The 23,427-nt window shown below is 56.6% G+C and overlaps 1 protein-coding gene across 1 annotated transcript; it reads left to right on the top strand.

Moving 5' to 3' along the window:
• The first annotated feature begins 860 nt into the window (after positions 1 to 860).
• CBX6 (chromobox 6) lies at positions 861 to 19,014 on the top strand. Its single transcript, XM_029079199.2, has 7 exons — positions 861 to 1,023; positions 1,191 to 1,234; positions 1,412 to 1,477; positions 1,687 to 1,753; positions 11,501 to 11,690; positions 11,740 to 12,680; positions 18,765 to 19,014. The coding sequence occupies exons 1-7, from the start codon at positions 955 to 957 to the stop codon at positions 18,936 to 18,938; spliced, it is 1,551 nt and encodes a 516-aa protein (XP_028935032.1). The 5' UTR covers positions 861 to 954; the 3' UTR covers positions 18,939 to 19,014.
• The last annotated feature ends 4,413 nt before the right edge of the window (positions 19,015 to 23,427 follow it).

The following is a 23,427-nucleotide window of genomic DNA, read 5'->3' as shown; positions in this document are numbered from 1 at the left end:
TTCCCCTGCACCTACCCCAGCGCTTAGAATAATAATAATAATAATGTTGGTATTTGTTAAGCGCTTACTCTGTGCAGAGCACTGTTCTAAGCGCTGGGGGAGATACAGGGTCATCGGGTCGTCCCACGTGCTGCTTATCACCCGATAAGGGTTGAAGAAACCCCGTTATTATTATTATAACGGTCCTCAGGCCGAAACAGGTGGGGCCCGGCCCCCTTCCCCGCAATCAAAACCTAAATGTACCAGCGCCCCGGCCCCTTTCTCATCCCCCTCCCTCGCTGCTCCTGGGGCATTCTGCATTTGCTGTCCTCCCACCAGAAGAGAAAGGCAGAGAGGGGGGAGAAAAAAAAAATCAGTTCTGCAAAAACAAGCACCAAAAAAAAAAAAAGCAAAAAGCAGAATAACAAGGTCTGCGGGGAGTGGCCTAGCGGCAGCCAATTCATTTCTGCTGTATCACATTGAACTCTCTGCACAGGTCGCTCGGAGGAGGGAGGAGGCAGGAGGTGGGCGGCAGCTGCAGACCCTCAGACCCCCCCCCCCCGCCCCTCACTTTTCCCAGCCCCGGCGAGGAGGGGGCTTCCATCGGGGGGCCTGGGTCTCCCGGCGCTCCTCGCCCCCCACCCGCGACAGGCGACATGATTCATCCCGCTGCATTGCACCCCGAGCTCCCTTGCAAACATCCCCCCCCCCCCCCCCGAACCTTGGCCTGCAAACCCGCAGGCGACGGGGAGGGGTGTGTGTGGCCCTTTAAGCGCGCGCGCCTCGCCCTCCCTAGCAACCGCCCCCTCCCTGCCCTGGTAACGGCGCGGGGCCGGCGGTCACGTGGGGCGCGCGCGGGGGCGCGCGGGCGGGAGGGGGAGAGGGGGCTCGAGCCCCTGCGCAGGCGTGCGCGCGCGGTGCCGCACCAGCCGCGGGAGGAGGGAGTATTATGGGCTGTGGGTGCTGCTGAGCAAGATGGAGCTGTCTGCAGTGGGAGAGCGGGTCTTCGCCGCCGAATCCATCATCAAGCGGCGGATCCGAAAGGTGGGCCGCCCGCGCACCCCCGGCCCCGACCCCTCTGCCCTCTGACACCCCGGCCCGCAGCCCCCCTCCGCCCACCGCCACGCCTTTAACCGTCTCTTTTCTTGTTCTTCTGCTCCTCCCTCTGTGTCCCCCCCCCTCCCTTTTTTTTTTCCTGCGCTGTTTTGCAGGGACGCATCGAATACCTGGTGAAATGGAAAGGTTGGGCCATCAAGTAAGTGTCCCCCTCCCCTCCCCCCGGTGGAAATGGGGCTCCGGCCTCCCCCCGCCCCCCCCCCCCCCTTCCCGTGCCTGCACCGGGTGCCTGGGGCTCGCCTTTTTTGCCGGACGCATTCATCCCTCCCGGTGGGTGCATTTTTAGTTTTATTTTTCGGTGCGTGTGTCTCGGCAGGTACAGCACTTGGGAGCCGGAGGAGAACATCCTGGACTCCCGGCTGATCGCAGCCTTCGAACAGAAGTGAGCGAAGGGGGTGCGGCCGGGGGGCGGCGGGGGGCGCGGGGGGAGGGGAGCTGGGTTTCTTGGCGGGGGGGTGAGCAAGGAAGAACCCCGGCTTCGTTTGGAAAACGGTGCTGGAGGCGGGGAGGGGATTTGACAGGCGGTGGGTCGGGGAGGGGGGAGGCTGTGCTCTCGGAACGCTGTTTTATGTCTGCTTTTACCTCCATCAGAGAAAGGGAGCGGGAACTCTATGGGCCCAAGAAGAGGGGACCTAAGCCGAAAACTTTCCTCCTGAAGGTAATCTCTCCCTCTCTCTTTTCTCCCCACATCACCCTTCTCTCCCTTCTTTCCCTCTCCTCCTTTTCCCCTTCTCCCTTCTTTCCCTCTCTTCCTTTTCCCCCTCTCCCTTCTTTCCCTCTCTTCCTTTTCCCCCCTCCCTTCTTTCCCTCCCTTCCTTTTTACCCCCTCCCTTCTTTCCCTCTCTTCCTTTATACCCCCTCCCTTCTTTCCCTCTCTTCCTTTTTACCCCCTCCCTTCTTTCCCTCTCTTCCTTTTTACCCCTCTCCCTTCTTTCCCTCTCCTCTTCCCTCTCCCTTCTTTCCCTCTCCCCTTTCCCTCTCCTTTTCCCCCTCTCCCCCTCCTCCTTTTCCCCCTTCCCTCCTCCTCTCCCCCTTATTTCCTCCTTCCCCCCCTTCTTTCCCTCCTCCTTTTCCCCGTCCCTCTGCCTTTCTCCCTTCTTTCCTTCTCCTTTTCCCCTCTCCCTCCTCTCTCCCATCTTTCCCTCTCCTCCTTTCCCCCTCTCCCTCCCCTTCCTTCTTTCCCTCTCCTCCTTTTCCCCTCTCCCTTTCTCCTCCTTTTCCCCTCTCCCTTTCTCCTCCTCTTCCTTCTTTCTTCCCCCCCTCCCTTTCTCCCCCTCCTTCCTGCTCTTCCCTCTCTCTCCCTCTGTGCCCCTCACTTTTGCATGTGTTGGATTCCATCCCAGGCAGCCACCTTCTCCCCGCTGCCCCCTGGACTGCCCTGCTGGGAAGGGGAGGGGCACGAAGGGGTTGGATGGCTTTTTGGGAACCCAAGTTGCTGTCCCGGCCTGGAGGTGTCAACATCGGAGAGCCCTGACTGGGCCCCTTCCTCCTCCCCCACACCCCCAAGCTCCATGTCTGTGTGTGCGTGCGTACATGTGCGCACGTGTGGGTGCGTGCGTGCGTGTATCTCTTGGCCCGTGCCAAGAGAACAAGCCAGCCCTTTCCCTAACCTCCCTGCCAGCCCTGCTCAGTGCTCCGGACCCTGCCTCCCCCTCCCCCCGGCTAGTCCCCGAGCAGAATCGGCCCTGGACAACGCAGGCCCTCCCGGGCTCGGTGCCGGTCCCTGGCCGAAGGCGGGAGAAAGATGGAAGGGAGGGGAGAGGGCGGGCTGTCCATTGGACACGATTTTGTTTCCTCTCCGCTGTTGTCAGCGGACTGGTGACCGCCGAGACAGGTGTTCTGACCCCTCACGCCGAGAGGAAGCCACTTGCCCCGACAGGAAGCCCGTGGGTGTGAGGCTGGAGGATGGCCTTCTCCCCCACCCCGCACCCACTCTTCCACGCTTTTGGGCCCTCCCCCTTCAGAACACCCCCTCTCCTCCCCCCGGGCCGGCCTGCTTCCTCCCCCAGGCTGGTCGGGACCACCTCCCGCCTCAGCTTCTCTTGTCTTTTCTTGTGCTCTCCTTCTCCACCCTGCTCGTGCATACGCACTTCTGGACTTCTGGAAGTTCAGTCAGTCGTTCGTCTTTATTGAGCGCTCACCGTGTGCAGAGCACTGTTCTCAGCACTTGGGAGAGTATAAAATAATGTTGGTATTTGTTAAGTGCTTATTATGTGCAGAGCACTCTTCTAAGTGCTGGGGTAGATACAGGGTCATCAGGTTGTCCCATGGGAGGCTCACAGTTAATCCCCATTTTACAGAGGGAACTGAGGCACAGAGAAGCTAAGTGACTTGCCCACAGTCACACAGCTGACAAGTGGCGGAGCCGGGATTCGAACCAGTGACCTCTGACTCCCAAGGCCGGGCTCTTTCACCTGAGCCACGCTACTTCTATACTATACTATATTATAACAGTATAGTACAGAAATTCTAGGGTCTCCTGACTGCCCGTCACCCCTTCCCCCCAGAGAAGGGTATGTGTGTGTGTGTTGGGGTGGAGCTCATAAGTTTTGGTGCAGTTGCTGTCTTTGGGGTAAGCTGTCGGACCTGGCAGAATCTTGTCGGGGGAAGGAGTGAAGACTGCGGAAGTGGGGGTGGTGCAGATAATATATATTTTCATATAACAGAAGTAGAACTGGTATCTGTTAAGCATTCGCTTTGAGCTGAGCGCTGGGTTCGATAGAAGATAAAACAGGTCAAACACTACCCTCATCTCACATGGAGTTCCCAGTCCAATTTGGAGGAAGGGCAGGTATCGAATCCCCTCTTTACAGGTGAGAAAACAGAGGCCCGGAGAAGTGACTTGCACCAGGTCATACAGCAGACAAGTGGCAGAACTGGGATTGGAACCCAGGTCCTCTGGCTCCCAGCCTGTGGACTTTCCTCTTGGTCACGCTGCTTCTCATCTGGAGGGGAGTGCCGAGGGGGGAGGGTGCGGGATGGACAGGCAGCCGGTGAGCCCCAGAGGCAGGGTTAGGGGCGGTGTGTGAGCGTGGTACCTACCGTGCTTCCTCCGGGACAGTCAGTCCCCCCACCCCACCCCCAAATCTGGCCATTCGGACGTTTGCATGCACGAGCAGAGTGGAGGAGGAGAGCACATCAAACACATCAAGACAAGAAAAGCTGAGACGGAGCTGGCCGGAGTTTCTCAGGCCTCTCCCAGGGGACCGTCCCCTTCAGCTTTTCAGTCCTTGTTGACCCCAGAACGCTCTACTTCTGTGAAGTCAGGCCAGGGAGAAGCCAGTTGGGAGACGGCCGGGTGGACTGTCCTATGGCAGAGAGGCGTGAAGTCAGGCCGGGGAGAAGCCGGGAAGCCCCCCGGAAACAGGGCTGCTGGAATCTGGGGGAGCCCAGAGACGGAGGGACAAACTCTGACCCAACAAATGGAATTATTTTGTAAGACTCTTTGGGGTCCCTAAAGGAAAAGTGGAAAGTTCTGAGTCCTAGAGAATTGTGGTTTCAAAACCATGCTCTGCCCTCCACCCAGTTTCCCCAGTCCTGGTTCTTGGCTTTGCCCTGCCAGTCCTGGACCTCTTTTCTCCCCCACCCCCCCAAGTCCTGGCCCTCAATTCTCTCTCCCCTGCCCAGTCCTGGTCCTCAACTCTCCCCCCGCCACCACTCCTGGCCCTTAGTTTTCCCCCAGCCTCGTCCCGCCCCTCAGATGTCTTGACACCCATCCACCCCTGCCCGATTCCTGGCCCTCTGCTCTCCTCCCCGCAGTCCTGGCTTCCCCACCTCCTCCCTGCCCTGTCCTGCCCCTTAGATTCCATTTTGTTCCAGTCAGATGTCGTAGACATACAGAGGCTATTGGGGGGAGGAAGGGACCCATCAATCAATCAGTGCCATTTATTGAGCATTTATTTGTGTGCGGAGCACTGTAATACGCTCTTGGGGCAGTACTATGGAAGAGACTTGGTGGACATTTGTCCTGCCCACTGTTGCCTCTTCCTTTGAAAAGTTTTCCCCCAGGAGTCTGAGCAGACCTGGAGCGGGGCAGGGGTGGGTCCTTTAGGTGGATGGAGGATGGCAGGAGCTTGTCTTCGCCCCCCTCCGCCCTCTCCCCGCCCCCAGAGAGGCCAGGTGTGAGCTAGGCGGCCTCCCCCAGCTGTGGCAGGCAGCCCCTGGGCCCAGCTGCCCAGCGTGTAGCTCTGGGCTTCAGGATTGTGGTCCAGTTGGTTGACTTCTACCTCTTCTGGTCAGCGGTGCCAGTCACATACTTGGGACTGGGCTGCAGCGGGCAGATTCTGGGAGACGGCACGTTAGTCCCAGGGGCAGAGGCAGGCAGAGTGGTCTAGTAGCCTGAGGTGATGATGATGGCATTTGTTAAGCGCTTACTATGTGCCGAGCACCACCGTTCTAAGCGCTGGGGGAGATACAAGTTAATCAGGTCGTCCCAAGTGGGGCTCACAGGCTTTATCCCCATTTTACAGATGAGGTAACTGAGGCACAGAGAAGTTAAGTGATTTGTCCAAAGTCTCACAGCTGACAAGTGACGGAGTCAGGATTAGAACCCCTGACCTCCGGCTCCCAAGCCCGTGCTTTATCCAGTAAGCTACGCTGCTTCTGCAGTTTCTGAGAGCCTTGAGCTGGAAGCCAAGTCCCCTGCCCTGCCCCTGAACTGCAGCGTTAGGAGTATTCATTCATTCATTCAATAGTATTTATTGAGCGTTTACCATGTGCAGAGCACTGTACTAAGCGCTTGGAATGGACAGTTCGGCAACAGATAGAGACAGTCCTTGCCCAATGACGGGCTTACAATCTAATCGGGGGAGACGGACAAAAACAAGACAACACAATCAAGATAAATAGAATCCAGGGGACAGACACCTCATTAACAAAATAGGGTAATAAAAATATATACAAATGAGCAGGGTGCTGAGGGGAGAGGGGGAGGAGCAGAGGGAAAGGGGGCTTAGCTGAGGGGAGGTGAAGAGGGGAAGGGGGAGGGAGCAGAGAGGGAGCAGAGGGAAAAGGGGAAGCTCAGTATGGGAAGACCTCTTGGAGGAGGTGAGCTCAGGAGGAGTAAATGTCTACCGGCAGTTTTCCTGCTAGGGCTCGGTAACCACCGCCCTCCTCTTGGTGGATCGGATGGGGTTGAGAATTAGAGGAAGCCTGGCAGAGTGACCACAGAGCACTTACTGCCCTCATGGCCGCTTCTCCCAGGAGCCCTTCTGTGACTTTTCTTTTTAATGTATTTGTTAAGCGCTTTCTATGTGCCAGGCCGTGAACTAAGCACTGGGGTAGATACAAGCTAATCAGGTTGGACATGGTCCGTGTCCCACGTGGGGCTCTCAGTCTTAATCCCCATTTTACAGATGATGGAACTGAGACCCCCGGAAAGTGAAGCAACTTGCCCGGGGTCACAGAGCAGACAAGTAGAAGAGCCAGAATTAGAACCCAGGTCCTTCTGACTCCCAGATCCGGGCTCTTTCCACTAGGCCACACTGCTTCTCCTGGACAAGAGCAGAAGGGTGGAGGTTCCCTGGCTCACCAAGCTTCAGGCCTCTCTTCCTCTGCCTCGTCCTCCCCCTCAAACTTTATTTTTGAGGGAGAGAATGCTCCAGTTTCTACAGAGCAAAGCTAGCGTGATAAACTACAGTATCTGCTAAGTGCTTACTAGGTGCCAAGCACTGGGGCGGATGCAGTTAAATCAGCCTAGATGCAATCCCTGTTCCACATGGGGCTCACCCCCATCATCAATGGTAATAAAATAATTCGGTCCGAGGGGAGTTTTGGGCACGTGGCCTTGAGTCCAGAGGGGTGGGTGGGTGACCTGGAGCAAGTCACGTACCTTGGGAGGCCTCAGTGTCCTCCCCAGTAAAATGGGTTTCATAATATCTGCCTCCCTGGGTGGTCGTGAGGATAGAGTGAGGTGATCGAGGGGAAAATACTGTGCTCCTGAGGGAGGGGGCAAAATATGGGGGGATAGAAGGGGGTCAGGCAAAGACCCCACACTGGTGGGAGGAGGGAACCCCTCTGTGGTGACCCTCTGGACTCAGACTCTCAGAAACAGGGTCACCCTGATTCTGATTAAGATTCATGATTAAAATTAAACCTCTAAGAGGGAGGTTTCATCCCTGTTTTATAGGTGAGGTAACTGAGGGCCAAAGAAATCAAGTGACTTGCCTAAGATCACACTAGGCAAGTGGTGGAACTGGAATTGGAAGCCTGGACTTTTGATTCCCAGTCCTTTGCGCGTTCCACTAGGCAACACTCCTTCAGCATTATTATTATTATTACTTTTAATAAAATGCCTCATGTTTTAGCTGTCACGGTGTAAACCCAATGTAGGGGACCCAGGTTGGGAGTCATTTCTGCCGCAGGCTTGCAAGGCTCGAAAGCATCTGTTGAAGTTAGATGGACTTTCCCTCCACCCAAGACCCTCTCATTGGCCCCCAGATCTCCCTGATTTGACAGCTGCTGCCCAAGGACGGCAGACACATCCATACGGTTAATCAGGAGTCCCCCGTGGGGTGTTTCAAAGAGAGCCCTGGGCTGTCTGGTGGACGCCTGCGTGGGCCCAAGCTTGGACTGGGGCCTTTGGAAGGGTGGGTTGGTGGGAGCTGAGCTGGCCTCCTTTGACTGCAGAAGGCTAGGGAGCCCAGGCTCTCAGGGCAGCCGGGGCACACGCACACGAAGGGGACCTCGGTGTGTGCAACCTCCGTCCCCCCAGGGCAAGAAGTCCGGTCCCTGCTGGTCTCGGGCTGGCAGATGGGTGCAAGGACTCTCTGCCCCCTTGTCTGCCCCGGAGTGGCAGCCTGGGAGAGGTGGCCGGCAGCGCTGGCGTTTCTGGTTCGCTATGGGCTGAACCGGGTTGTGCCGGACGGAGTCAGTTGGATTTATCGAGCGCCTACTGCGTGCAAAGCACTGTACTAAACTCTTGGGAGAGCACAGTATAACAATAAGCAGCCACATTCCTTGCCCACAACGAGCTTACAGGCTAGAAGTCTGTTCAGTGGCCTGGGCAAGTCACTTCACTTCTCTGGGCTTCAGTTACCTCATTTGTAAAATGGGGATCAAGGCAGTGAGCCCCATGCGGGACAGGGACTGTGACCTTTCCGATTTGCTTGTATCCACCCCAGTGCTTAGTACAGTGCCTGGAACATAGTAAGTGCTTAACAAATACTACAATTATTACCATTTTTATTACCGTTGATGATGATGATGGGGGTGGGGATGATGTCGGGGCGCCCCCCTGGCGCTGCAGTTCAGCGGGCGCCCACCAGGGGGCAGGATTTTGGGGCTGGAGAGCGTTCATTCAATCGTATTTATTGAGCGCTTACTGTGTGCAGAGCACTGGACTAAGCGCTTGGAAAGTACAATTCAGCAACAGATAGAGACAATCCCTACCCATAACGGGCTCACAGTTTAGAAGGGGGGAGACGGGCATCAAAACAAGTAAACGGAACAGTAGCATCAGTAAAAATAATAATGTTGGTATTTGTTAAACGCTTACTGTGTGCAGAGCGCTGTTCTAAGCGCTGGGGTAGATACAGGGTCATCAGGTTGTCCCACGTGAGGCTCACAGTTAATCCCCATTTTACAGATGAGGTAACCGAGGCACAGAGAAGTTAAGTGACTCGTCCACAGTCACACAGCTGACAAGTGGCAGAGCCGGGAGTCAAACCCGTGACCTCTGACTCCGAAGCCCAGGCTCTTTCCACTGTAGATACATACACATCACTCATAGAATTATAAATATGTACGTATACACAAGTGCTGTTGGGGGGAAGGGCGTAGAGCAAAGGGAGCAAGTTGTGGGGAGGGGGAGCAGAGGAAAAGGGGGGCTTAGTCTAGGAAGGCCTCCTGGAGGAGGTGAGACTTCAGTAGAGCTTTGAAATGGGGGAAGTGTGTTCGCATGGCCTCGAGGAGTCCAGAGGGGTGGGTGGGTGACCTTGGGCAAGTCACGTACCTCGGGAGGCCTCAGCGTCCTCCCCAGTAAAATGGGTTTCATAATATCTGCCTCCCTGGGTGGTCGTGAGGATAGAGTGAGGTGATCGAGGGGAAAGTGCTGTGCTCCCGAGGGAGGGGGCAAAAGATAGGGGAGTGGAAGGGGGTCAGGAAAAGACCCCACGATGGTGGGAGGGGAACCCCTCTGTGGTGGCCCTCTGGACTCAGACTCTCAGAAACAGGGTCACCCGCCTCCCCGGGTGCCATCCCGGCCCCCGCCGCAGAGTCAGCATGAGAAGCGGTGAGGCCCAGCGGCTACAGCACGGTCCTGGGGGTCAGAAGGACCTGCCTTCCAATCCCGGATACACCGCTTGCCTACTGTGAGACTTTGGGCAAGTCGCTTCACTTCTCTGTGCCGCGGTGACCTTATATGTAAAGTGGGGTTTAAGACTGTGAGCGTCATGTGGGACATGGATTATGTTCAATATCTATTGAGCAGTTAACTGTGTGCAGAGCACCTGCTTGGGAGAGTGCACTGCTGCTGGGCTCTCCCCTTCTTATGGGCAGTTCAGACCATCAGCTCTTTGTGGGCAGGGAATGTCTGTTGTAGTCTCCCAAGCGCTTAGTACAGTGCCTTGCATGCAGTAAGTGCTCAATAAATATTGAATGAAGTCAGGAGACTCGCCAGGAGCTTGTGGTGTAGCGAAGCAGCATGGCTTAGTGGCAAAATCCTGGATTTGGGAGTCAGAGGATGTGGATTCTAAATCCCACCTCTGCCACTCGTCTGCTGTGTGACCTTGGGCAAGCCGCTTAACCCCTCTGTGCCTCTGTTCCCTCATCTGTAAAATGGGGACGAAGACGGTGAGCCCCACGTGGGACAACCTGATTACCTTGTATCAACCCCAGCGCTTAGAACAGTGCTCGGCACATAGTAAGCGCTTAGCAAATACCATCATAATAGTAAGCGCTTAACAAATACCATAATAATAATAATAATAACAAATAGTACCATAAAAAAATGTAGAGAGAGCTAGCCCCGAACCTTAGAGGAGCTGGGAGAGAGAAGAGTGAAACAGCGGGGCACCTAGTAAATCCTTAAATTCCATAATAATAATAATAATAATAATAATAATAATGTGCTTATGGGGATTAGGACTTTGAGCCCCAAGTGGGTCAACCTCATTACCTTGTATAAACCCCAATGCTTGGCACCTAGTAAGCACTTAACAAATACCATAATAATAAGAAGAAGAAGAAATAGTGCCATAAAAAAGTGTAGAGAGAGGTAGTCCAGAACGTCAGAGGAGTTGGGCAAGGGAAGAGCAAAGCAGTGGGGCACCTAGTAAGCGCTTAACAAATACCATCATAATAAAAAGAAATAATACCATAAAGTGTAGAGAGGGCTAGTCCAGAACCTCAGAGGAGCTGGGGGAGGGAAGAATGAAGCAGCAGGGCACCTAGTAAGCACTTAACAAATACCATAATAATAATAGTAAGCCCTTGACAAATACCATAATAATAATAATAAATAGTATCATAAAAGAATGTAGGGCGAGGTAGCCTAGAACATCCGAGGCGGTGGGAGAGGGCAGCGTGCAGCGGCTTGCCGTGTGTTAAGCGCTTAACAAATAGAGAAGTAGAGTGGCTCAGTGGAAAGAGCACAGGCGTGGGAGTCAGAGGTCATGGGTTCGAATTCCGGCTCTGCCCCTTATCAGCTGGGTGACTTTGGGCAAGTCACTTCACTTCTCTGGGCCTCAGTTCTCTTATCTGTACAATGGGGATGAAGCCTGGGGGCCCCAGGTGGAACAACCTGATGACCTCCAGTCTCCCTCAGTGCTTAGAACAGTGCTTGGCACATAGTAAGCGCTTAACAAATGCCACCATGATGATTTGGCCGGGGGGGGAGGCCAGTGGCTGGGTGTACCGTAATGCTTGTAGTAGTGCTCGTCGGCGGGCAGCGATTGGGGGTACCGTAATGATTATAGTGGGTGCGCCTCGGCGGGCAGCGGTTGGGGGGTACCGTAATGCTTGTAGTACAGGTGCGCTTCGGCGGGCAGCGGTTGGGGGGTACCGTAATGCTTGTAGTACAGGTGCGCTTCGGCGGGCAGCGGTGGGAGGTACCGTAATGCTTATAGTAGTGAGTGTGCCAAGATGGGCAGCGGTTGGGGGGTACCGTAATGCTTGCAGTACAGGTGCGCTTCGGCGGGCATTGGTGGTGGGTACCGTAATGCTTATAGTAGCGAGTGCGCCAAGGCGGGCAGCGGTGGAGGGGGGTACCGTAATGCTCGTATGAGTGCGCCTCGGCGGGCAGTGGTCGGGGGCACCGTAATGCCCGTAGTAGTGGGTGCGCCTCCCGTCGCGGGCGGCGGTCGAGGGGGTACCGTGAGGGGGGCAATAGTGGGTGCGCCCCGGCGGGCGTTGGTGGGGGGTACCGTAATGCTCGTAGTAGCGGGGGTGACTGGTGTTTCCCGCCCAGGCCCGGGCGCAGGCGGAGGCCCTGCGGCTGGGGGACGTGCACTTCGCCGTGAAGCCGGGCTCCAGCGGCTCGTCCCCGAAGCTGCACTCCAGCGCCGCCGTGCACCGCCTCAAGAAGGACATCCGCCGCTGCCACCGCATGTCGCGCCGGCCCCTGCCCCGCCCCGACCCGCACGGAGGCCCGCCCGGAGGCGGCGGCGCGGCCGGGGCGGCGGGGGGGCGGGGGGGCGGGGGCCGGGCCGCGCCCCCCCATCTCCCCCTTCTCGGAGACGGTGCGCATCCTCAACCGCAAGGTCAAGCCCCGCGAGCCCAAGCGCAGCCGCATCATCCTCAACCTCAAGGTCATCGAGAAGAGCGGGCGGGCGGGGGCCGGGGCCGGGGCGGGGGCGGGGCCGGGGCCGGCCGGGGGCGGGGCCGGGGCGGCGGGCGGGGGCGGGGCGCTGTCCCGCGCCAAGATCCCCTCCCGCAACCGCGTCATCGGCAAGAGCAAGAAGTTCAGCGAGAGCGTCCTGCGCACGCAGATCCGCCACATGAAGCTGGGGCCCGCCTTCTCCCTCTACAACAAGGCCCCGTCTGCGCCTGCGCCGCCCCAGGCCCCGCCCCCGGCCCCGCCCCCGAAGGCCAAGGAGCGGCCCGGCGCCTCCCAGGGCGCCCCCTGCCGGCCGCCCGCCGCCTCGGCGCCGCCCGCCGTCGCCGCTGGGACCGGCCCTGCCGCCGCCGCCGCCGCGGGCGGCTCCGGCTCCTCCGGCTGCCCGTCGCCGGCCCCGCAGTCGTCCTCCGACGCGGATGACTCGCCCCCCAAGCTGCTGCCCGAGCCCCCGAGCCCGGCGGGGCCCGACTGGCGCCAGGCCGAGGTGCTCGACCTGTCCGTGCCGCCGGAGCCGCCCGCCCGCGCCGCCGGGCAGCGCCCCCTCGCGGCCGCCGGGGACCGGGGCCAGGCCTCCCCTGCCCTCTCGTCCTCCTCCTCTGCCTCCTCTCCCTCCTCCTCCTCCTCCTCCTCCACCTCTTCCTCCTCCTCCTCCTCCTCCTCTCCGTCCTCCTCGTCCTCCGAGCCGGAGCAGGAGGCCGGGGATTGGCGCCCCGAGATGTCCCCCTGCTCCAACGTGGTGGTCACCGACGTCACCAGCAACCTCCTCACCGTCACCATCAAGGAGTTCTGCAACCCGGAGGATTTCGAGAAGGTGGCGGTGGCCGTGGGGGGCGGGGGCGCCGCCAAGTGAGGGCCCCGGGCTGGGGTGGGGGGGAGGAAGGCGGGGAGTCACCCCCCCCCCCATTCACACTTCAGGCCCGTGGCCTCGCCCGCGCTTCTCCCCGTCCTTCGTCCTCGACCCCTTGCCTGACCTTTGCTCTTTTTCTTTTGGCTCAGAGCACCCCCTCGGGGGTGCTTGGGGGAAGGGGGTGATCCTGCGGGGGTACCCCGACCCTAGGGGTAATCCCACCCCAACCCCGGGGGTGCCCGGCCCGGGCGGCGGCGGCCCTGGAAGTGTGAGCGCGTGTTTGGGGATGCCCCGTCGACGCCCTTCTCCGTCGTAATGTTGGCCGTTGTCTGTCAAGCGCTGACTAGGTGCTAAGCGCTAGGCCTCTCCCAGACACACGCACCCGTCTTGCCCAGGTGTGCCCTCTGTCCTTTCGGCCCCCCTACCCCCAGCTCCCCGGGCCGTAGGCCAGCTCCCCAGCAACCCCTCACCCCTCTGTGCACCGGGCTCGCTTCCTGCTCGCCTTTGTATCTATGGGTGCTAACTTGGCAGCTGATGGGCACTTCGAAACGTGCCCCCTCCCCCCTAAACCCCAGGTGCTCCTCCCTTTCTCCGTCCTCCCCGCCCCCCCCCCCCCAGATTTTGGGGGGCACCGCTTCCTGCCTTTTTCGAGGTGTGACTTGGCTGTGTTTTGGTCTGCGGGCAGAGAGACCCCTCCTCCCTCCCCCCGTGCCTATGACCCCTCTCTCCCTCCCTCTCTGGGTGTGCCCCGGTGGGGCGAGGGTTGGCAGGGAGAGCGAGTCCGTCCCTCGGCCCCCACGGCCTGTCCGGGGTGGGAGTGGGGTTGGTTGGCGGGTACCCCCGGCCCACATGCCAGCCGCGTGAATGTTGATGCGGGGGCCGCCGGCCTCTCCCTCCAGTCCCCCACCCCGGTTCTGGTTTGGAACCGCCCCCCCTCCAAAGACTTCCAGGATCTGAAGTGGCCCCTACAGTCATCAACCAAAGGTGCTATAAGAACCTGTTGTGGAAACTCTTCTTACTGTGTGTATCCGTCGTGTCTTGGTGTGTGGGTGTTGGCGGGGGGGGGCCGGTCCCCGAGAGGTCCTGCCCCCCCATCTCTAAAATATCCCTCTTTCCCTCCTCCCCCCCCATGTCTCCCCCAACCGGGGTCCCTCCGTGTGCCCCCCCACCTCCAGTTGTGGTTCTCAGCGCTGCCGTCCCCATCCCCTCCCCTATGGTTGCCGTGGAAGCCGCCTCCCTCACCCCCCCGGGAGTCGGGTTTTGTGGCCAGCCTTTTGCCTTTTATCTCCTTTCTTGGGGTACCTCCACTGTGTATAACTCGAATGAATCCCCCTCTCTCAGGAGGGGGCGTCATGGCCAGCCTCGTCCCGCCGACCTTCGAGGGGTCGGGGCCGGTGTTGGGGACCGGTGGAGGCCCAGACCTAAAGCTGTTCCTGGAGAGAGGAGGGCTGGTGAAGCCTCCGCCTCCTCCTCCTCCTCCTCCTCCTTCTCCTCCTCCTCCTCCTTCTCTTCTTTCTGAGGGTCTAGGATTTACTTCAGAAACAGTGAAATCATCAGTGTTCTGGGAGCAGGGACAGAGTCGGTTCATCTCTTTTCCTCTCCCACCTCCTCCGCCCTCCTCGTTCCCCCGTACTTCCCGGAGGGAGTTTGGGGGGTGACCGGTGCCCCCGGGCCCCCTGGTTGTAATGCTATAACCGTGGCCTCCGCTGGGTAGTTTGTGGCGAGACCCCAGAGGGGTCCTGAAACGCTAGAGGGTGGGGAGGAGGCCGCTCGTATTAAGGAGAAGAAATAAAAGCCTAGACGAGAGGAAAGATCATTTTATAGGCCGAGAAGGTCAGAGGAACTATTTTATGGGGCAGTTGCATTCTGGCAGGTCAGGTTTTCGTCGTGCGGTTCCTTTACGTTTCGTGTGTGCTGTTCGGGTGTGGCTTGGTTTGTGTTTTTCTGTGTGCGTGCGTGGGTGTATGTGGTACCGTGGCTCAGAAATTCAAAAGCGAAGTGGGGGAAGACTTAAAGGGAGTTGGTTCACGTGGCAGGCAATGGCTTCCTTTTCTTAGCGCCGTTCAGTGACCGTCTTTTGACCGTTGTCCGGGGTCCCGAGCGGGACTGTCCCCCGGGGGCCGGAGGCAAGTGAGGGCAGAGGAACCGGCCCTCCCCTCCGGTCATCTCGGGCAGAAAACCAAGTCCGCTCCCTGAACGGGGACTGTCGGCCTTCCGTCCGAACTCCCGAGAGAGCCTCGGCCCAGGGGTCCCCTAGTCCCGCGGCAACGTGTCCGCCGAGCGTCTGTGTCATTTGTGAGACTTTTTTTTTTTTGGAAGAAAAAAGTTGTGTTTTCAGAGGTGATTTTATGATGGAAAAGTGAAAGAACTAGTTTTGCAAAAAAAGAAAAAAAAAAGAAATAAAGAAAAAAAATATCGTGGAATTCCCACCTGGAGGGGGAGAAAGAGACAGAGATATTTAAAAAGAAATTTTTTAAAGTCCTAATAATGCAGTGATTGCACAAACTGTAGTGGCAAAGTAGGGGAGGCGGGGGCAGGGAGTGCAGGGGGTAAGGAAGGTGGCATTCCTTAGGCGGGGTCTGAGGGGACGCTGGTTTTCCAACTGCCCCCTCCACCCTCGACCCCGCTGCCCTCCCTGCCCCCGGTCGGGTGAGCGTGAAATCAGTGCAAGACACTAAATGGCCACCTTGGCACCCAAGGCAAAAAAGACCTCGGTGGGCATGGATCATTGACTCAGCCCGCGTGATCTGCTTTGGTAGAGTAAGGCAAGGCTGCTAACTGACCTAGGATTCGGCTACGTGACCCCTCCTTTCGCCCCCGTCCCCTTCCCTGACCCCCCCCCCTCCACCCCACCCCAACTTGCCAGGAGAACTCTTCTGGGTGGTCACTGTCCCCCTCACCCTCCTCCCGCCCTCACCCCTGCCCAAACCCCGCCCCCAGGGCCTGGCTATATGGCAGGGCCTGGTCGGGACGGGGAGAGTGGCCATTTTGAGGAGCAGGAGAGGCCCTGGCTGCAGTTATCGGCCCCCTCCAGCCCTGTGAGGAAAAGGCTGAAAGGAGGAGCCCCGGGCTGAGAGAGAGTTGTCCGGGCCCCAGTTTCGGGTTCCGGCTGATGGTTGCCTCTCCTTGCGGGGGTCCTGGTTTCTAGTTGCTCAGGCCTCCCCCCGCCTCTCCCCGGGCCCCCCCCTCTGCCCCTCCTGATGAAGACGGGCCCAGGCCTCATTGCAAGGGTAGTTGTGTGGGGGTCTCAGCCCCGGGTGTGCGGGGTTTGAAGCCGGCTTGGGATCAGGATCCGGAGCCGTCACGTCCCCTTCCTTTAGAAACAAGGTGCTACGTCCCACAGTGATATGATTTGGTCGGGTGCCCAGCCCCGGGGCAGAGGAGAATGGGGGGGGGGGTTTCCTCTTTCTCTCCGTCCTCTGCTGAGTAGCTTCTGTGTGGGCCCCCCAGCCCGCCCCCCCCCAAAGTTCTTGCTCTGGGGTGTCTCCCCGCTCTCCCGTGCCTCCGCTCTCGGCTGCTTTTCTGTCTGCCTACTAAGCTGCCACGCAAAAGCTGCAATCTGATTTCCTTTATTTTTATATGTAAAAGACCTCCGTGCCCCCTCTTATCCCCCCCCCCGACCCCCGATCGATCGCTGTGCTAGGGTCTCCTCCCTCATCTCCCCTGCATCATCCCTCCCACCAATCGCCCGCCACCCCCTGCCAAGGGAAGCCGAGTACGGCGGTCTAGGCCACCTGGGCCAGACTGGGTGTTAGGGTTTTCCGTCTTGGGGCTCGGCCGTGAGCCGCCTTGTCTGTGCCTCAGTTTCCCCAACCGCCACCCCAGAGTGGGAGAGTAGACTATGTTGGGAGGAATCCGGGAGCCATCTGGGTGGGAATGCAGCGTGAGAGGATTTGGGAGCTGAGTCCTGTCTGGGGACCCCTTCCCCCACAGGGTATCAAGCATAGGAAACCCCCCCGCCCAATTTCCTTTAAGCCCTGCCTAAGGGGGGTGGTCCCTGCTCCTTGCTCATCCAGCCCGCTCCAGTGATCTCAGGAGAGACCCATCTCCAGTTCCTAAGGGCTCCCCAGATCCTTCCACTTCTTGAGTTTAGGAGGGAAGGTGTCTGCCTTCTGGAATCTTCCTTCCCGGGAAGAGGAAGGCCGGGAAAAGCCAGGCTTCTCGGGGCCTATGGTTAATCAGTCAATAAATCAGTGGTATTTATTGAGTGCTTATTTTGTGCAGAGCTCTGTACTAAGCATTTGGGAGAGTAGTACATTACAGTTGGAAGACACGAACCCTGCTCTCCGGGAGCCTCCAGTCCAGTCGATCAATTAGTGGTCTTTTTTGAGCACTTACCGTGTGCAGAGCACTGCCCTAAGCACTTGGGAGAGTACAGTATGACAGAGCTGGTAGACACGTTCCCTATCCACAACGAACTTACAGTCTCATAGTCCCCAGGTCCTCCGCTGCCGGAGACGAGACCTTCCCCCATCCTCCCTCCCCCAGACCCTCTTGGGACCCTCCAAGACGATGGCTGGGATCGCCGCCCATTCCAATTGGTATTTATTGAGCTCCTCCTGCCCTCCGTCCAGCTGCAAGCGCAGGTCTGGCCAGGAGTGGGGGCCATCTCATCAGCCCCAAAAAGAGCTGCGATATGAGTTACCCGTGCCAGGGGTTCTTTAAAGCAGCTGGCACAAAGGTAACTGCTCATAAAGAAGTGACTTTCCAGGGACAGTGTCATATCAGACTGTTTTTTGTTTTTTTTTCTGGACTGGAGAGATGAGTGTTCTCCCATGTAATTGTGAATTCCTTGGGTTCATCCATCCCGGAGGAAAAGTATCCCTCTCCTCCACCTGGACCCCGCCCTCCATCTTCCTTCATTTACTTTTTTGCACTTCGCTCTCCTACGACGGGGGTACCAGATTGGGCACCCTCCTGCCCTCCTTCCTGCCATCACCCTAAGTTTCAGGTTCTCATGCACTTAGCCCTAGGCCCATGGGGTCTGGGACTTCTTTCCCCAGAGCTGTAGGAAGGAAATAAATAATTCTGGCAATTACAAACTTAAAAATACCCTCCCACCCCCCACCCCCCACAAAATCTCCCCTCCAACTGTGAGACGTTTTCTGAAAACTCTAAAATTTGAGGCCTGAGCTTTTTGGGTGGTGTCTTTCCTCCTGCCTTGGGCTCTCCCGGATCATCAGGATAGGATCGGAGAGTGAGGAGGTCCAGGGGAGGGGATGGGGTCCAGGGTAGACCCTTGGTTCCGCCTCTGGGGCCTTCACCCCTCTGGAGACCAGCTTAAGGGGGGCTCCGGGGCTGCTTTATCCTCCCCTGGGAATGGTGGCCCAGCCCCTCCCTTATAGGCTCTGCAGGATTTCCCTGGCTGGATGGTGTGGAGGTGGAGTTTTTTTTGGTTGCGGTTGTGTTTTTTGGGTTGGTTTTTTTTTCCATTTAAAAAAGTAAAAAAGCAAATCAGCCCTAAGGAAATTTGTAACTTCTTTATTATTTTTTTTAAAGGCACATTTAATGGAAAAAAACAATTGTGCACGGATGAATTCTATATAAACATATATATATATTATATATATCTATATTTTTTTTGCAGGGGCAGGGGGGGATCTTGTCATTTTCCTTTTCAAAATGAAGTGTGTTCGCTTTGTTCGTTCTGTTCGATGTTTGAACATCCAGCTCCCACAGCTGGCTAAACTTTGCTCCGGTGGATAAAGATGGGAAAAACGGCTGGAGGGTCCGGGGGGTGGTCCGGGGAGAAAGAAGGTAGACACCCTCCCCCCCCCCAACCCTGGCACCTTTGTCCACTGAACGTCCCCTTCCCCTCAACCTCCAGCTGATGTTTTGGGCCGAAAAGATGGTTTGTTCGGGGCTCGTCGCGGGGCGGGGAGGGAGGGGGGTTGTTTTTTTGTGCTAATTACTCTTGTATTCTTGTACATTTTGTTCCTTCTGCTGCTCTTGAATATTGTATCAATGCCAGGAACGGGGAGTTAAAAGCTTTTTTTACCCCCAATAAATTGTTACATTCCGACGTTTCTCTCTCTTTCTTTACCCCAGGGCCGGGGGTCCTGGATTCTGATTTCTTTGCCCTCTGTTGAGGTGCGACGGTGGGGGCTGTCGTGCCCCTCAGCGTCCTCACCACTTCCCCAGCACGGAGAAGACTGCATAGCAGCATCCACCGTCCGGTCTGGGCTGGTCTCGCTGGGGCCGCCATTCAATCGTATTTGTTGAGCGCTTATTTATGCAGAGTACTGTACTGAGCGCTTGGAAGAGTACAATACCACAATAAACAGACACGTTCCCTGACCACAACGAGCTTCTTCACCGGTCGGTGTCAGGCTTCTCCAGGGCCCTTGTTCTCAGAGGTGGTTACTGTTTTGGACCCCTGCTTTCCTCCTTCCCTCAATCAATCAATCAGTGTTATTTATGGAGCGCTTACTACATGCAGAGCACTGTAGAAAGCGCTTGAGATAATTAGTAAGCGCTCAATAAATACTAGTGAATGAATAATAGAACAGAATCAGTGGACATGTTCCCTGCCCTTAACTACTCTCAGTCTAGAGGGAGACGTTAATATAGTGTTGTGGGGTTGGGGGTGGAATGAATATCAAATGCCCAAAAGGTCACAGATCCAAGTTTGTTGATGAACTGTACTCTCCCAAGCGCTAGGTACAGTGCTCTGCACACAGTAAGCACTCAATAAATACGATTGAATAAATGAATGAAATCCAAGTACATAAATGAAGCAGGAGGGAGAGTGAGCTGGGGTAGGGGGGAAGGCCTGTTGGAGGAGATGTGACCTTAACAGTGCTTTGGAAGAGGAAAGAGTGGTGGTCTGGTGTATATGGAGGGAGAGGGAGTTCCGGGAGAGGGAGTTCCAGGCCAGGGGAGGATGTGGGAAAGGGGTCCCGGGCCTGACCTCACTGAGGGCCTCCCCTGGAAAGCAGGGGCCGGGTTTGGGAGGAGGTCGCCTGAGGAGGACCTCCCTTTCAGATTCAGAATAGTGTGAGCCAGACAGAGGGTCCCTGAGGGGTACTCATTTGCTCCAAGGCTGCCCTGGTATGGAAGAGGAGTTTGGGGGGCCTGAGGAGAGGAGACCTCAGACTTCTGGGGTGCACCTTCTACAGCAGTGACTTATTGGGGGCTACACAAGGGACAAGGAGGTCAAAGGGAAAACAGCCCCTAAGCGCGGCCACGCAACGAGGGACGGTCTTTTTGTGTGGCCAGCGTGACCGGAACCATGGATCCCGCATTGGCCTCTTCAGCTACACATGCACCCAGAAGGAACTTCTCCGTTGGCGGAGTCAATGCATCACTGGTATTTATTGAGCGCTTACTCTGAAGAGTATCGTATTCCAAGTGTTGGGGAGAGTTCGATAAAGACTGTGAGCCCCATGTGGGACAGGGACTGAGTCCGACCTGATTAGCTTGTATCTTCCCCAGCGCTTAGTATAGTTCCTGGTACACAGTAAGTGCTTAACAAATATCATTAAAAAAAATTAATAGAGTTGGTAGACACAATCCTTACCTGCCAGGAATTTACAGTGCAGTGGATTTACAGTCTAATAGAAATAGGAACGACAACTAAATTTGCCATTAAACTAAGTTCTGTCATTTATTTATATTAATGTCTGTCTCCCCCTCCAGACAGTAAGCTCATTGTGGACAAGGAATGTGCCTGGTTATTGATATTCTGTCCTCTCCCGAGTGCTTAGTTCCATGGTCTGCACACAGTATACACTCAATAAATACGATGGACTGCCTGACTAAATATTTGTGGGGTGGGAAGGGTGAGTGATGGGCTTGGATTGGCTGCATGTGGCCAGAGTCTGAGGGGAAGCTATTAGCCTGTTACAGGACGACGCCCGAGGTCCCCAGACTCACTCCGGGGCTCCGTCCAGACCAAGATTTTCTCTGACCGTGGCATCATTCACTCATTCAGTTGAGCACTTAGTGGGTGCAGAGCACGGTACTAAGCACTTGGGAGAGTACCATATAACACTAAACGGACACATTCAGAAGGCTGCCTTGCTGAGCCCGCATTTCCTCTTCTCCCATTCCCTTCTGTGTCACCTTGATTTGTTCCCTTTATCCACCACGCCCTCAGCCCCAAAGCACTCATGTACATATCCATAATTATTTCTGTTAATGCCTGTCTCCCCCGTCTAGACCTTAAGCTCATTGAGGGCAGGGAATATACCAATTCTGAAATCTTATACTCCACCAAGCGTTTCAGTACAGTAAGCGCTGTACACAGTAAGCGCTCAGTAAATATGAGTGAATGAATGAATGAATTTGCTCCTGGAGCTACACAGTGCCAGAACCCCTTTATTCCCACCCATCTCTGGGGGACAGTCCTCAATCCCCTCCTGGATCACCCACTGTCACCCATACGAGGCCCCAGCCCTACTAGGCTGGTCAGTAGTATTGCTTGGCCACTGGAATAATGTAGATCCCAGCTCCCCTGCATCAGTCCAGGACCGATTTCCCACCCCGTGGCCTAGCGTGGCCCCTGCTGACCAGCATGCCCTGCCCCGGTCCAGGTCACATTTCCCACCCAGCTCCTCCTCCTATCTCAGGAAGCTGAGGATGGATAATGTTCCCAGGAGAAGGGGGTGGTTGACAGTGTCATAGGCAGCTGAGAGGTGGAGGAGGATTAGGATGGAGTAGAGGCCATTGGATTTGTCAGGAGATTCATTCAATCGTATCTATTCGGCGCTACTATGTGGAGAGCACTGTACTAAGCGCTTGGAATGTACAATTCGGCAACAGAGACAATCCCTGCCCAACAACGGGCTCAGAGTCTAAAAGGGGGAGACAGCAAAACATTGGTGACCTTGGAGAGGGTGGTTTCTGTGGAACGAAGGGGACCAAAGCCAGATTGGAGAGGGTCAAGGGGAGAATTGGAGGAGGGGAACTTGAGACGACGGGAGTAGACAACTTGCTCAAGGAGTTTGGAAAGGAATGGTAGGAGGGAGATGGGGTGATAACTGGAGGGAGTAGTGGGGTCAAGGGAAAGGTTTTTTTCCTTAGAATGGGTGAGACATGAGTGTGTTTGAAAGCAGTGGGGAAGAAGAAATTGGAGAGCAAACTGTTTGAAAATGGCTGTCAGGGAGGGAAGGGGGTGGGGGCAATTGGTTTGATAAAGTGCAAAGGGATGGGATCGGAGGCACAGGTGGAGGGAGTGGATTTTGAGAGGAGGCAGGAGATCTCGAGATAAAGGCAGGAAATCTCTTGAAATACTGCTGGGAGAGATGGGAGAGTTGAAGAAGGGGCAGGAGGAGAGAGGGACCCGAGAGGAGCAGAGGAGATCTTTGGGAGGTCACTTCTGATCGTTTCAATTTTCTCAATAAAATAGGTGGCCAAATCATTAAGGGCAAGAGATGGGGGTTGCGGAGGTGGGAGACCGGGGGTTTTGAGGAGGGAGTTAAACATCTGGAACAACCGGCGAGGGTATCAGTAAGGTTGGGAAAATCATTTTGCCTGGCAAAGGAGAGGGCAGAGTTAAAGCACGCCAGGATGAAGTTGAGGTTGGACGAGGTGGGCCTGATATCTAGATTTCTGCCGGCAGCGCTCCGCGGCTTGGGCACAGGAGTGAAGGAAGCTGATTGGGGAGGTGATGATAATAATTATGGTACTTGTTAAGCTTTTACTAGGTGCCAAGCACTGTTCTCTAAGCGCTGGGTTAGATACAAGGTAATCTGATTGTCCCTCGTGAGGCTCACAGTCTTGATCCCGATCTTAAATATGAGGTAACCGAGGTACAGAGAAGTGAAGTAGCTTGCCCAAAGTCACACAGCAGACAAGTGGCAGAGCCGGGGTTAGAACCCACGACCTCTGACTCCCAAGCCCGGGCTCTTGCCACTAAGCCACTCTGATCCCAGGCTGTGGGCTTGTGGTACGAGATCGACGGAGGGATGGGGAGCCAGGAAATCGAGTTCAGTAGTTTGGGCTGAACTACCGAGCGAACTCTGCATTGAGTTGGGAATGGTCTCCCCGTCCCTTGGGGCCCACGCTCTTCCCTGACTCAGTTCCCCCACCTGAAATGGGGGGTAGGTAGATCCTTGGGGTCTAGGATACGTAAGGATGGATCTGTGGGGGGCGGGGGTCCAGGAAGGGGGTCCCCCGACAGGTGACAATCAGGGTGAGGATGCTGAGACGCTAGGTCCCCTTAGCCAGGGCGAGGTCCAGCCCCGGGGCGGGCAGAGGGAGGGTCTTTGTGCTCTTCTGCCCTGGGCAGCCCGGCCCAGCCTTTGCAGGGAAAGGGTAAAATAATCATTACGGTATTAAGTGCTTACTCTGTGCCAAGCACTGGCCTAAGCGCTGAGGTAGATACAAATCAATCAGGTTGGACCCAGCCCCTGTCCCACACGGGGCTCACACTCTCAAATCCCCCCACAGTGTTCTGCACACAGTAAGCGCTCAATAAATACGACTGAATGAGTGAACCCCCGTTTTCCAGAGGAGGGAACTGAGACCCAAAGAAGCGAAGTGACTGGCCCAAGGTCACCCGGCAGAGGCGGGGGGGGGGGGGGGTAGAACCCCTGACCTTCTGCCTCTCAGGCCCGGGCTCTATCCACTAAGCCACCCTGCTTCTCAAATAGGGGTCGGGTGGAGGCGGGCCCGCTTCCCTACCTCCCTCCGTCTCTCCCGGTTCACAGCGGCAGGAGCAGGAGCAGAAAAAGCAGGAGCAGGAGAAGTAAAGGGAGGAGGGAGAGGA

The sequence above is a fragment of the Ornithorhynchus anatinus genome, chromosome 14 (assembly GCF_004115215.2).
Source record: "Ornithorhynchus anatinus isolate Pmale09 chromosome 14, mOrnAna1.pri.v4, whole genome shotgun sequence".
Classification (NCBI taxonomy): Eukaryota; Metazoa; Chordata; class Mammalia; order Monotremata; family Ornithorhynchidae; genus Ornithorhynchus; species Ornithorhynchus anatinus.
Note: the sequence above shows the minus strand (reverse complement) of the source record. Positions and strands in the feature narration are given on the sequence as shown.